The following is a 14,031-nucleotide window of genomic DNA, read 5'->3' on the forward strand; positions in this document are numbered from 1 at the left end:
TTTTCGCTATGTTGATAATGGATTCAGGCAGATCTTCTACGGCAAGGCTCCTCCACTCACCGTCCAGTTGCTGGAGGGTAGAATCATCCTGGGCAATGATTTGGGGAAGGTGTGTCGCGAGGGGCACCAAACTTTGCTCGAACACTAGAGGACATGGAAAGAGGCTGAAGAGGGGTGCTTGTAGAAGAGACGTCAAAAAGTAGTTTCCCATATAGAAGTATCTATGTATGGAACAGTCTGGATGAGGAAATAGTAAATGCAGAAAGTATACATGGATTCAAGGTTAAGTTGGATATTAAAATATATGGAGATGGGACAGCACGAGCATACCTCTTTTCCCATAAAGCACAACCACAGGTAAACACACACACACACACACACACAAACCACAACTTCCCCAAACAAATCTAAGTAGGAAAAAATAAATAAATAAACCTAAAACAGACATAACAAAACACTGAAAGGTACGCGTTTCATTACATAATCGGCAAAATGCGCAGGGCTAAGCGGCGCGCCAAGATGTCCGCCACTTTAAAGATCGCGCAGATGTAAACAAGAAACCGGAAGAAAATGCCGGGTTATTCTTAATATTCTTCACATCTATCCATTTTCCTCTTTTCCTACGCTACTCAGTGACTCGGAATCCCTAGCAATGAGTTTCCAGGGCGTGTACTCCCCGTCGGATGAGGAGAGGTGAAGCAGTGACTCCGGATAGATGAGGAATTGGTGAGTAAATTATGTGATGGTGTTGTGTGTGTGTGTGTGTGTGTGTGTGTTTCATTTATTTTTAGTTTAGTTGTTTTATTATATGTTTGGTAATTGTCTAGAGTCCTTACCGGGCCTTATTACTGGTCTATTCACTTCAATTCTTTTACACATACCTTCACATGCACCTAAAACATCATTTTAAAGTGGGGGACAAATGCCCCCTTCCCTCTAGTCGGTTAGGTTAGGTTAGGTTAGGTTAGGTTAGGGTAATTGTCTAGAGTCCTTACCGGGCCTTATTACTGGTCTATTCACTTCAATTCTTTTACACATACCTTCACATGCACCTAAAACCTAACCTAACCTAACCTAACCTAACTTAACCTAACCTAACCTAACCTAACCTAACCTAACCGACTAGAGGGAAGGGGGCATTTGTCCCCCACTTTAAAATGATGTTTTAGGTGCATGTGAAGGTATGTGTAAAAGAATTGAAGTGAATAGACCAGTAATAAGGCCCGGTAAGGACTCTAGACAATTACCATATGTTTTTATTGTTTTTGTTTTGTTTTGTTAATTTTTCTTTGTATCTAATTTTTGTATGGCCTTGTTTTTGTTTGATTTTTTTTTTAATTATTTTTGGCACTTTTTATTTATTTACTTATTTATTCATTTATTTTTTTTTACAGTAACTTGTTGAGTGAAGCAATGATACTAGACGAACACCAAACATTCATTCAACTCAAAAATTTATATAACCCTCCATTTCTGAAACAAACACTGCCCAATCACAAAACATCACCAACTAATCCACAGCTCAAAAACACAATTTCATCATTTCTTTCCCTCCACAAAACACAAACAAGAAAAACAACAAACTTAATACACAAACAAGAAAAACAACAAACTTAATACATAAACAAGAAAAACAAACCTTACAACACAAACAAGAAAAACAACACAAACCTTACAACACAAACAAGAAAAACAACACAAACTTAATACACAAACAAGAAAAACAACAAACAATACACAAACAAGAAAAACAACAAACTTAATACACAAACAAGAAAAACAACAAACTTAATACACAAACAAGAAAAACAACAAACCTTACAACACAAACAAGGAAAACAAACCTTACAACACAAACAAGGAAAACAACAAACTTTATACACAAACAAGAAAAACAAACCTTACAACACAAACAAGGAAAACAACACAAACCTTACAACACAAACAAGGAAAACAACACAAACGTCAGACAAACAAAACCACAAATCCTAGAACACAAATTTCACACAAACCCCCCCCCAAAAAAAAAAAACACAATAAAAACAACACAAACAAAGAGGACAACACAAACATACACACACACACCCACACACACTGTACCACACTCAGGACACACCCACTTTGATTTTCCATGATTTTCTCAACATCTCTATTTCAGACAGGCACTTCAATGGGATTTTTTTTTCCTTTTTCCTTTCACCAGCGACTCATGTAAAAATAAATAATGTCACCCAGCCCCACCCACAGCCCTTGAGTTCAGACCACCCCCTCCCCCCAACCCCCCTCCACAGCACACACCCAAGCCAACAAAGCTCTCACACTCACCCCATCTTCCCTTCAGTGATGCAGCCAAGCCTTGCCCTCCGAACCCAGGCCCTTGGGAGGTGCTGGGGTGGGGCGAGGCGGTCCATGCTACACCACGTCCCCAGACTGCCGCCACGCCTCGGACTCTCCTCCACACACAGGACTCTGAGGAGGACGCAAAAGAAGGCAGTTTAGACGCATTTGTTATGAAGTTTCAGCAGATTCTCGTTGCACCAAAGGACTGGCGGGCTAAGCATCCTTCCAAAAAGACCTCTAGGATGAAGGGGTCCAGGGGGGCGAAGGATGCTAAGAATCCTTCACCGCAGAGCCAGATATCCTACCAGCCGTTTACCTTTAAGTCTCACAGTGTGCCCCATAGTTCTGAAGTTTGTTTAAAGGATGAATTGGCTAGTTTAGGAAAAGGAGAGATTGTAAATGAAGGAATGGATGACAGGCTGAGAATGGATGGAATGAAGAGAAGGGGTCTACAGAGAGGAATGAATGATAGGGAGAGAGGGAAGGATAGAATAGAAGGAAAGGCTGGAGAGAGAGAAGGAATGAATAACAGGAAGAGACTGACAGAGAGAGGAAAGGAAGGACTGGGAGAAAAGAGTGGAGAGAGAGAAGGAATGAATGGAGTAAAGAAACAGCAAGAGAGAAAGGAGGAAATGAGAACAGGAGGAAGAATAAATAAAACAAAAACAGAACACAAAAGGAAGGAGAAAATTAACCAAGAAACAGATACAGAGGAAGAGAAAGGAGAGGAGATAAAGGAAGAGAAAGAGAGAGAACAGAGAACAGAAACAATCAAAACAAGAAAGGAGAAAATGAACAAAAACAAAAAACTGAACCAAGAGAAACATAGTGAGGAAGAAGAAGAAGAAGAAGAGGAAGAGGCAGTGGAGGGGAGAGGAATGAAAGCACTGGGAGAGGAGCGTGCCTTGTTGTGCCGTGTCCTGGAGGGGGTACCAGAGTGCCAGGACAGAGAGTACCTGCAACAGTGTCTAAGGTGAGTGCCGTAGTGTGTGTGTGTGTGTGTGTGTGTGTGTGTGTGTGTGTGTGTGTGTGTGTGTGTGTGTGTGTGTGTGTGTGTGTGTGTGTGTGTGTGTGTGTGTGTGTGTTTTGAAAGAGGAAGTTGGCGGTTATATTCATTTATTTTTTCCAGCTTGTATACATTTTTTTTTTCTTTTGCTAGTTTGTATGTAATTTTTTTTCTAGTTCTAGCCAAACAGGAGAGGTCACATTAGGTCAACTCAGGTCAAAGGTTGTGCCTAATCAAACTGGGGAGGTCATTTCAGGTCACAGGTCAACTCTACTCAAACAAGACCACATTAGGTGACAGGTTAACTCTACCCAAAGAAGTTCAGGTCACAATCAACTCTGGTCAAACAAGGTCACATCAGGTCATCTCAAGTCACAGGTCACATCTCTCCCTGGCAGACAGAATGTAGTGCCGGAGTTTGGGGTGCTGCGGCGGCTGTGTGCTGGTGCCAGCCGGACGCCAGCGGTGGGCACAGTGCTGGCCATACGAGGCTTGGCACACCACCTCCACCCACACCTGTACCTCTCTCACCTGAGCCTCGACTACTACTGGGCCAGGTGGGTGTGGGGGAGGGGGGTCAATGTTTACCTAATTTTATTGTACAGGGTCCAAGTTAAACTTTATTTGTCCTGATATATATAGTCATTTAGTTTCTCTTTAATTTTGGTCACACTGATAACTGTGTGTGATAAATGTGTCTTGGTGTTGCTGTGTGTGTGTGTGTGTGTGTGTGTGTGGTGATTCCTAATGTTTAGTTAAAGGTTATGTTGTGTGAAGTACTAATTTGTGTGTATTTCAGTAAGTTATCTGTCTGTTTATCTGTGTGTGTGTGTGTGTGTGTGTGTGTGTGTGTGTGTGTGTGTGTGTGTGTGTGTGTGTGTGTGTGTGTGTGAAAACAACTGCATTTCTGTATAATCTCATTTGTCCTGTTAAATTTGAGGGACAAGGAGACTGGCATTACTTCCACTTGGCAATATAGAGACAGACATTACTTCCACTAGGTAACAAATCCACCCCATTCTCCCCCTCCTCACCAGTGCCTTGTGCCACGCAGGGGATGTGGAGCAGAGCCTGGCCATCCTGCTCCACCTGCACCGCCACACACACCCGCACCGCCACGCACACCCACACCGCAGCAAGAAGGTGTGCGACATCACCCAGCTAGTCTTGTACCGCATTGTGGAGGAGGAGGAGGAGGAGCAGGTGGCTAAGGTAAGGTGTGTGTGTGTGTGTGTGTGTGTGTGTGTGTGTGTGTGTGTGTGTGTGTGTGTGTGTGTGTGTGTGTGTGTGTGTGTGTGTGTTGGTCTTGTCTTGCCCAGGTCTTCTTTAGTCTTCCCACTGGTCCTCTTCATCCTCACACTCCCTTAGTACATCCTCTTCCTCCTCTTCCTGACATACTTACAGCTCACCAAAACTCTCTCTCTCTCTCTCTCTCTCTCTCTCTCTCTCTCTCTCTCTCTCTCTCTCTCTCTCTCTCTCTCTCTCTCTCTCTCTCTCTCTCTCTCTCTCTCTCTCTCTCTCTCTCTCTCTCTCTCTCTCTCTCTCTCTCTCTCTCTCTCTTTTCAGGCAGTTGATTTTGTGGATTCCATAGTGACAGAGTTGGGGTCCCTGGTGCCGGCACTGTCCCTCTGGAGTGCCACATTCACCAGTCCTCTCTTCAGGGTGCAGCAGGTGAGAGAGAGAGAGAGAGAGAGAGAGAGAGAGAGAGAGAGAGAGAGAGAGAGAGAGAGAGAGAGAGAGAGAGAGAGAGAGAGAGAGAGAGAGAGAGAGAGAGAGAGAGAGAGAGAGAGAGAGAGAGAGAGAGAGAGAGAGAGAGAGAGAGAGAGAGAGAGAGAGAGAGAGAGAGAGAGAGAGAGAGAGAGAGAGAGAGAGAGAGAGAGAGAGAGAGAGAGAGAGAGAGAGAGAGAGAGAGAGAGAGAGAGAGAGAGAGAGAGAGAGAGAGAGAGAGAGAGAGAGAGAGAGAGAGAGAGAGAGAGAGAGAGAGAGAGAGAGAGAGAGAGAGAGAGAGAGAGAGAGAGAGAGAGAGAGAGAGAGAGAGAGAGAGAGAGAGAGAGAGAGAGAGAGAGAGAGAGAGAGAGAGAGAGAGAGAGAGAGAGAGAGAGAGAGAGAGAGAGAGAGAGAGAGAGAGAGAGAGAGAGAGAGAGAGAGAGAGAGAGAGAGAGAGAGAGAGAGAGAGAGAGAGAGAGAGAGAGAGAGAGAGAGAGAGAGAGAGAGAGAGAGAGAGAGAGAGAGAGAGAGAGAGAGAGAGAGAGAGAGAGAGAGAGAGAGAGAGAGAGAGAGAGAGAGAGAGAGAGAGAGAGAGAGAGAGACTCATTAACAAATAACCTATGTCTTTTCCAGCACTTATCTATCCATCAGTCCATCCACCTATCCACACATTCCAGGTATCTGAGTGGCTGGTGGAGCGACACCCAGGCCTGGTGAAGCTTCTGGGGCGCCGCGTGGAGGGCCTGGTGGAGAGGGCGGCCTGGGGGGGTGATCAGAGTCTCCTGCAGCGCATTCTCCACCTCTCCCTGCTCCACAACCTGTCTCTCCACTACCCCTCTGCCACCAGCGCCCTCCTCCAGCTGCAGTGTAGGTGTCCTGGGGGTGGTGGTGGTGGTGGTGGTGGTGGATAAGCTTGTCTAGTTTTTTATATTTCCTTCACATATCTGCTCTTGTCTCTCTCACTCACACACACACACACACACACACACACACACACACACACACACACACACACACACACACACACACACACACACACACACACACACACACACACACACACACACACACACACACACACACCTGCCTTGTCACTATCCTCCCCCACACACCAGCTAATGATGCCCTCCCACAGGTGACGAGGGGGACCTGAGAGGGGCAGAGGAAACCATTAAATTCGCACAGAAAATGGAGGTGCGGCTGACCCCTGTGGCACTCCATCGCTTCCTGGCACTCCTCAGCCGCCACCGCCGCCCTGCTCCCCTCGCTCTCCTGGCCCTCAAGTACCGGCCGCCCCCGCCAGGCCACCAATTCCCCCGCCACCCATGCCTAAGTACAGGTTTTAGGTCAGGTTATGTGGTGGTGGTGGTGGTGGTGGTGGTGGTGAATGCTGTATGCTATGAGTGAAATGTCTTGTGTTTACTGTGTGTGTGTGTGTGTGTGTGTGTGTGTGTGTGTGTGTGTGTGTGTGTGTGTGTGTGTGTGTGTGTGTGTGTGTGTGTGTTTTCCTCTCTCTCTCAGACCTACAATGTATACAAACCCAGCCACTCAGTCTCTAAACACACACACACACACACACACACACACACACACACACACACACACACACACACACACACACACACACACACACACACACACACACACACACACACACACACAGCACCTACACCCTGTAGCCACACCGGACACTCATAAACACTCCCTGAAGGTGGTGGGTGAGGAGTGAAGGGAACCACACCACCAAGACTCAACATTTGTACAGAGATTAAATAAATTAGTTTTGTTATCCAAGTTTTTTGCTCTGCTCCTGCGATGACCTGCTATGATCTGCACTGCTACAAGACACAATACAGATGCATGATGAAGATATACATGGGTGTTTTTCAAGTACATTTTAGGGCAGAATTAATGTGCAAACCAAGCCATGAGTAGACAGTGTTACCATCTCTGCATCCTTACCTCAGTCACTGCCACACACACCACAACAGTCAGGTTAGTATTACCAAAACGAAACACAAGGGTTAGTTCACTTTTTATTACCAGAATAGAGTTGAGGCTTACAGTGTTAGGGCCGAGAGAGGCTGGGAAGTGAGGAAAGGTTAATCTCTACATACTACTGAGGAATGGGAGCACAGAAGGTGATGCTGTACTTAGCTGTGTGTGTGTGTGTGTGTGTGTGTGTGTCATTACAGTGAGGTCAGTGAGAGAGGTGGGACTGCTAGATGGATAGGTATAAATAGATAATAGAAATATATATAAATAGAGATAAACATAGATAGATAAATAAGTAAATAGATTGAGATACATCAATAAGAAAGATACATAAATAGATAGATAAAGATAAACACCAAAAAAAGGACAGAAAGAAACAGATACACATTGATATAGACAGATAAACATGCTTGGATAGATAGACAGACAGACAGAAAGATATCCATAAACACAGATAGACAGATAAACAGATTAATACACCCAAAAAAGACAGAAAAAAGATAAACACATAGAGAGACAGAGACATGGACAGAAATAGACAGAAAATGACAGACTGACAAAACAAAGATCCTTAGACAGACAGACACAGAAAAAGATATACAGACACACAGAAAGATGGTTAGACAGACAGACAATAAGACAGACAGATGGGCAGAAAAAGACAGAATAAAAAAAGATAGACATGCTAAGACAGACATACAGACAGACAGACAGGTGACAGGTGAGACTACTAGGAGGTGCCACAGGTGAGCTAGTCTATGCCAGGTAAGTATTGGACGGAACTAGTTATTACTATTACTACTGGTGTTATTTTGATTACCATTACTATTATTTTTATGACTATTATTATTATTATTACTATTATTACTATTATTATTATTATTATTATTATTATCATTATACTATTGTTTCCATTTATTGTGCTCTTGCTTGCTTCTCATTCATATTCTCTCTCTCTCTCTCTCTCTCTCTCTCTCTCTCTCTCTCTCTCACTAAAATATATCTACTTAAAATTTCTCTCATCTTTCTCTCTCTAAAACATTACATAGACTAATACCAGTACATCTCTCTCTCTCTCTCTCTCTCTCTCTCTCTCTCTCTCTCTCTCTCACCCTAGACAGGCACAACAGGGAGGGCGGTGTTTTCCTCAATGCGGTCCAGGAGCTTGGTGGCCACAAAGGCAAAATCCTCCCACAACTGATATACAACCTCCTTCGTGTCTGGGTCGCACTCACCAAACACCTCAGGGTTGTTGAAATAGGAGTCGTCATCTGCAGGGTAAGGTGAGGTTAGGTTGAGGTTGGGTTGGGTTGGGTTAGATTTGGTCAGGTTAGGTTAGGGTTTTATTAGGTTAGGTTTTGTTACGTTAGTTTAAGTTTGGTCAGGTTAGATTACACTGTTGGAGAGGCTGGAGAAAGGGTTGATGTGGAGGTGGTGTGTGGAGGAGGACAAGACAAGACTCGTGGGGAGACTCAAGAAGACCTGGGGATGCTGTGTGGAGGAGGACAGAACAAGGATAAACATGAAAAAGAACACCTATACCACACATAGGCCAGTATTCAGAACACATGTACTGGTGAAGCTTCCTTAGTGGTTGTTGTAATGCCACGCACGCACACACACACACACACACACACACACACATACAGTAATAAGATAGGTAACAAATTATTCTCATCCTTCTCTAATTAAACGCTGTGCTCTCTCACCACGACTATTTTCCAAGGCCACAGATGAGTAGTTGGGTTCTCAAGAGCGTTTGTCCTTTAAATAACATAGAAATCTTTTTAACCTGTCACTGGAACTGTAAAAACACCCTTAAAAACCCATGTAACTTCAACTAGAGCCTTTGGAAAGTAGTGGAGGTGTGGTGCAGAGGTGCTTCAGAATACAGAACACACACACACACACACACACACGGACAAAGACTCACCCAAGAATTCCTCCAGGACATAGATCAGCTTCTCTGTCTCCTTTGGTCCCAGCACCTCCTGCACGTCCGCAGCAGAGGCACAGAAGTTCCACAGCACCTGACACACCAGATTGCACAGCTGCCAATCACCGTAACCGAAATACTGCAACACGTCAATCATTCTGTGGAGTGTGGGGAGCTACGAGTTAGTTAGGTCAGGTTAGGGTAAGTTAGGTTTTGTTTGTAATGATTTATCTTTCATACGAGAACACACACACACACAAACACACACATACCTGAGCACGCCCTTCTCCATCTGAAATATGGTTCTCCTGGAGGCGTCTGACATGAGGTTGACCAGCACGCCAGCACACACGTACACCAGCTCCCGTGAATCACAGTCTAGCATTTCCACCAGCACCTCCAGCACTGGGAGGGAGAGGGAGAGGTAAAAAAAAAAAATAAATAAAAAAATAAAAATAAAATAAAATAAATAAATAAATAAATAAATAAATTAGATAAGAATAAACATCACCATCACCACCACCATCACCATCACCACTCGTGCCTGCCCACCTGCGCGCTTTGTTAGGATGTCTCGGATGTCCTTGAAGTGTGTGAGGTTGCCAAACACTCGGATGGTTTCCACTAGGCCCTCCACGTGATCCATCGGCAGCATCTCACACAGGCCTGGCGGAGGAGCGGAATGAGTGGAGGAGTGGAGTGAGAGTGGAAGAGTGGAGCAGGTGATGGAAGGGGAGGAGGTGGATACAGGAAGATAATAAGAACATTGTGATCTAAAGTGGAGGTGGAGATGGTGGTGGTGGTGGAGGAGGTGGATGAAAGTGGACATAAGAACATAATAACACACAAAAGAACACACACAACATGGAAAAAAACACCACAAAACCCTCTCACAACACCCCATGGCACCCCTCAACACTCAAAAGCCCCAGAACACCCCAACCCTGCCACAACACCCCACAACACCCCAAGACAAAAATACCTTAAAATAAAAACAAAATAAAAACAAAAGAATATAGATAAAAAAAAAACACCACAAACACCAAAATACAGAAAAAAACACCTTAAAATATAAAAAGAAAACAAAGACACAAAACAGTAAAAAAAGACAAAAAATACCTTAAAATACACCAAAAAAACACAATTTCCCCGCCCGACAAGACTCCCTCAACACCCAAACACACGTACACTCAGCCAAATCAGTGTGCAGAGTGGAGATGGGCTGGTCGCGGGTGTAGAAGGTGAGGTTGTTGAGGGTGGCAAGCGTGGACAACACCAGCTCCTCACTCTCATCCACACCCTTGTGCTGAAGAGCCGACACCAGCAGTGACAGGCAGGTGCGTGAGCGGGCCAGGACGGGGCCGACGCGCGAATGTACGGACACGTTGGCCAGGACGCGGATCAGCTGTGAGGGTGGAAGGTGGAGAGGTGGAAGGGTGGATTGGATTATTAAGGTTTGGTTAGTTTAGGTTCGTGGATTAACAGTCTTATGTTAGGTTAGGTTAGGGCAGTTGTCAGTTGTCAGCTGGAAAGTTGGAGAGTGGAGAGGTGGGAGGGTGGATTAGAGAGGCCCTCCTAACAGCACACAGCCTTCATGACCTAAGCTTCCTACCTCAAGACAAAACACAGAATCTTCCCACAGCACACACAAATTTTACATCACACATCTTTCACAGCAACTCACAAGCATTTCATAACACCACACAGCCTTCCACCACAGCACACAGCCTTCAAACCTGACCTAGCTACCCCACAACACCACAGCCCTCCACCACAGCACACAGCAATATTACAACACCACACAACCCTTCACCACAGCACACACCAACTTTACATCACCACACAGCCTTACTAACCTAACTTAACTACCCCACAACACCACACAGCCCTCACCACAGCAAACAGCAATATTACAACACCAAAGACCCTTCCTAACCTGACTCACCACAGCACACACAGCCCTCCCAAACCCCTACAGAATCCCCAGGACCACACCTTCACCATGACGTCCTCTGGGGTCCCGCTGGCTGGTGTGAGGGGGTCTATCATCTCGTCAGCCTGGTGGTGGCGGTCCCGTTGGAGGTACTCAGTCAGCAGCTCAAGCAGTGTTTCCGTAAACCCATCGACGCTGAACAACTGGGAGAGAGAGAGAGAAGTAGATGTTAGGTGTGTGTGTGTGTGTGTGTGAACCTAAGCTGATCTGACCTAACGTAGCTTATCCTAAATTAACCTAACCTAACCTTACTTAACCTAGCCTAACCTGTCTAAGGAGAGGAAAGACAGGATGAATAGAAGAGTGTGGGTCAGGTTCTACACACACATACACACACACACACTAAAAGAAGAGACAGGCAATTGAAGGAAATAAATTACAAGAAAGAAAGAATATAAGATGAAAAGGAGAGGAAGAACAGCATGAATAAAGACAGTAATGTAGGACAGGTTCTCTTCAACATCCAGACAAGCACAGCCTCTCCACAAAATAGAGGCAAATGAAAGACGGGAAGAACAGCATGATAGACACCACACAGCCTTCCTAACCTGACGTAGCTACCTCACAGCACCACACAGCCCTCTACTACAGCCACTTCTTCAGTAGCCAGACAAACAAAGCCTCTCCTCAACACCAGACAAACACAGCCTCTCCACAACACCCAAACACAGCCTCCCTCACACCCACTTTCCAGCGAGCCTCGTCCGAGTTGGCCATCATGTTGCCCAGTGCGTAGGCCAGCCGCACCACAATGGCCGGCGACGCAGCGTGGCGGCGCAGAGCTGCCACAGCTGCAGGCAGTGTGGCAGGGTGTGTGGCTGCCACCGCACAGCATTCCTCATGTGTGGAGATGATGCTGTGGAGAGAGAGAGAGAGAGAGAGAGAGAGAGAGAGAGAGAGAGAGAGAGAGAGAGAGAGAGAGAGAGAGAGAGAGAGAGAGAGAGAGAGAGAGAGAGAGAGAGAGAGAGATTCTTAACATACGAGTATGTATGCTCTTTTTCTTTTTCTCCTCCTCCTTCTTAAAATATGCATACTTTTTTCAAACTCCTCCTCCCCCCTCTTTCTCCTGCTCCTCTCCTCCTATCTGAGAATCCTGATCACTTCCTATCCTCCTCCTCCTCCTCTTCCTCTTTCTAATACATTTCTTAATACTCCTTCTGTTCTTCCTCCTTCTTATACACTTCCTACACCCTTCTCCTCCTCCTCCTCCTCCTACTCATTATACATTTTCCTATTCCTCCTCCTCCTACTTCTCATTCTTTCTCTTTCTCATAATACACTTCATTATCACTTCCTGCCCCTCCTATCCTATCCTATCCCTGTCCCTTACCAATCCTACCTCAATATCCTGACAACATTGGCGGTCACATCCTGATCATGGGAGAAGTGATGCAGGAGGGAGCACACCTGAGGAACAGCACCAGTCACCAGCAGCAAGGGGAAGGTCCTCTCGCAGCTGCTGACGTGCCGCAGGGTCCCCGTCAGCTGCACCAGGGCGTAGTGGGTCTGTTCTGGTACGCTCCCTACCTCCTGCTGCTGTGGGGGTGAAGGTAAACAGCTGGAGAGAAGGGTGGTGGACAGAGGGTGGAAGGAAACAGCTGGGGAGAGGAATGGAAGAGAAATGGGAGTAGACTGTTAGGGGAGTGTGTGTCTGAGGTGAGGGAAGCGATGGGTGTGGTGGAGTGGTGGGGAGATAAGTGAAGGATGAAAGGAAGGCTGTGGCAGGGCTGTGGGAGGAGAGAACCTGACACATCATCTCTGTGGCCTTTGAAAACATTCCCAATACAAGAACCACAAGAAAAATCATCAAAAACACCAAAACAGAAGCAAGAACCACACACCGCACACAAAACATGAGAAAAAACCTCCACCTCTTTCAAAACAAAACAAGCTTAAAAAAACTTACATGATTAACAATAAGCTTCATATGCAACACCAGAAGCTCTAGAATGCCTCTGTTGAGAAGCCGAGAGACAAGCTGTGAATTCATGGTAAGAAATTTGAGTGCCCCATAGCCATACACACAGGCCTCAGGTTGGTCCAGGGGTGGGACGCACGCCACAGCCTCCAGCAGCAGGTCCAGCAGGTTCCCCTCAAGAAATAGAGAATCATTGACGTCGTGTCTTGTCACCTTAAACACCAATTTGCAGACTGAAGTGAGGTTGCTGCCAGATACCTTGAGCTGTGAATGAAAGGGGCCGGGTTGAAATTGCCTGGTTTGTGTAGATGTTTCTGGGATTGCTGAGTGTTTTGGTGGTTCGTGTCTCATTGTGGCTTGGTTTTGAAAGGCTCTAGTGGAAGTTACTGAAGTTATTAAGTGTTTTGTTGGTTCCTGTCTCATTGTGGCTTGGTTTTGAAAGGCTCTAGTGGAAGTTACTGATGTTATTAAGTGTTTTTGTGGTTCCTGTCTCATTGTGGCTTGGTTTTGAAAGGCTCTAGTGGAAGTTACTGATGTTATTAAGTGTTTTGGTGGTTCCTGTCTCATTGTGGCTTGGTTTTGAAAGGCTCTAGTGGAAGTTACTGAAGTTATTAAGTGTTTTTGTGGTTCCTGTCTCATTGTGGCTTGGTTTTGAATGGCTCTTGTGGAAGTTACTGATGTTATTAAGTGTTTTTGTGGTTCCTGTCTCATTGTGGCTTGGTTCTGAAAGGCTCTAGTGGAAGTTATGGGGTTTTCAAGAGTCCTTTCACATTCCTACTGGGAGTTTAATGGTTTGCTGTGATTCTTAAAGATGTTTTCATTACCCTAGCTGTGGTTTATTTGGGTTAAGTGGAAGATATTAAAGTTTTCATAGGTGTTTTCTTACTATTATTATAAATACCACCACTCTTGATAACTCTCCCAGCCCTCCCCCTCACCACCACCACTCTCCCAGCCCTCCCCTCATCACCATAACCCTCACCAACTCTTCCAGCCCTCCCCCTCACCACCACCACTCTCCCAGCCCTCCCCTCATCACCATAACCCTCACCAACTCTCCCAGACCTCTCCCTCACTCACCGCCAGCATCACCCTTGCAATGGCAGCCAGGAGGGGCCCATATTCGCGATCAACCA

General features: G+C 45.6%; 2 protein-coding genes across 9 annotated transcripts in view; one reads left to right on the forward strand and one right to left on the reverse strand.

Moving 5' to 3' along the window:
- The first annotated feature begins 510 nt into the window (after window positions 1-510).
- On the forward strand, window positions 511-6,545 carry LOC135093978 (uncharacterized). Its single transcript, XM_063993668.1, has 7 exons — window positions 511-726; window positions 2,342-3,313; window positions 3,745-3,903; window positions 4,384-4,558; window positions 4,913-5,017; window positions 5,731-5,920; window positions 6,189-6,545. Exons 1-7 carry the CDS (start codon window positions 716-718, stop codon window positions 6,458-6,460), a joined length of 1,884 nt encoding a protein of 627 aa, XP_063849738.1. The 5' UTR covers window positions 511-715; the 3' UTR covers window positions 6,461-6,545.
- Window positions 6,546-7,076: 531 nt separating this feature from the next.
- Window positions 7,077-14,031, reverse strand: part of LOC135093976 (armadillo repeat-containing protein 2-like) — a 16,372-nt gene continuing 9,417 nt past the window's right edge. For 6 of the 8 annotated variants that reach the window (XM_063993663.1, XM_063993659.1, XM_063993666.1 and 3 more), the window contains 10 exons: window positions 13,976-14,031; window positions 12,884-13,159; window positions 12,317-12,513; window positions 11,659-11,833; window positions 10,980-11,120; window positions 10,173-10,389; window positions 9,537-9,650; window positions 9,257-9,389; window positions 8,982-9,142; window positions 7,077-8,319 (listed from right to left, as the gene is read on the reverse strand). The exon at window positions 13,976-14,031 is cut by the window's right edge and continues 120 nt beyond it. In XM_063993663.1, the coding sequence (XP_063849733.1) occupies window positions 8,162-8,319; window positions 8,982-9,142; window positions 9,257-9,389; window positions 9,537-9,650; window positions 10,173-10,389; window positions 10,980-11,120; window positions 11,659-11,833; window positions 12,317-12,513; window positions 12,884-13,159; window positions 13,976-14,031 (1,628 nt within the window). In that variant the 3' untranslated portion in view covers window positions 7,077-8,161. The remainder of the gene's footprint in view (window positions 8,320-8,981; window positions 9,143-9,256; window positions 9,390-9,536; window positions 9,651-10,172; window positions 10,390-10,979; window positions 11,121-11,658; window positions 11,834-12,316; window positions 12,514-12,883; window positions 13,160-13,975) is intronic. The other 2 variants (XM_063993660.1, XM_063993665.1) reach the window with 2 other exon arrangements.

This window comes from Scylla paramamosain, chromosome 44 (assembly GCF_035594125.1).
Source record: "Scylla paramamosain isolate STU-SP2022 chromosome 44, ASM3559412v1, whole genome shotgun sequence".
In the NCBI taxonomy this organism is placed as follows: Eukaryota; Metazoa; Arthropoda; class Malacostraca; order Decapoda; family Portunidae; genus Scylla; species Scylla paramamosain.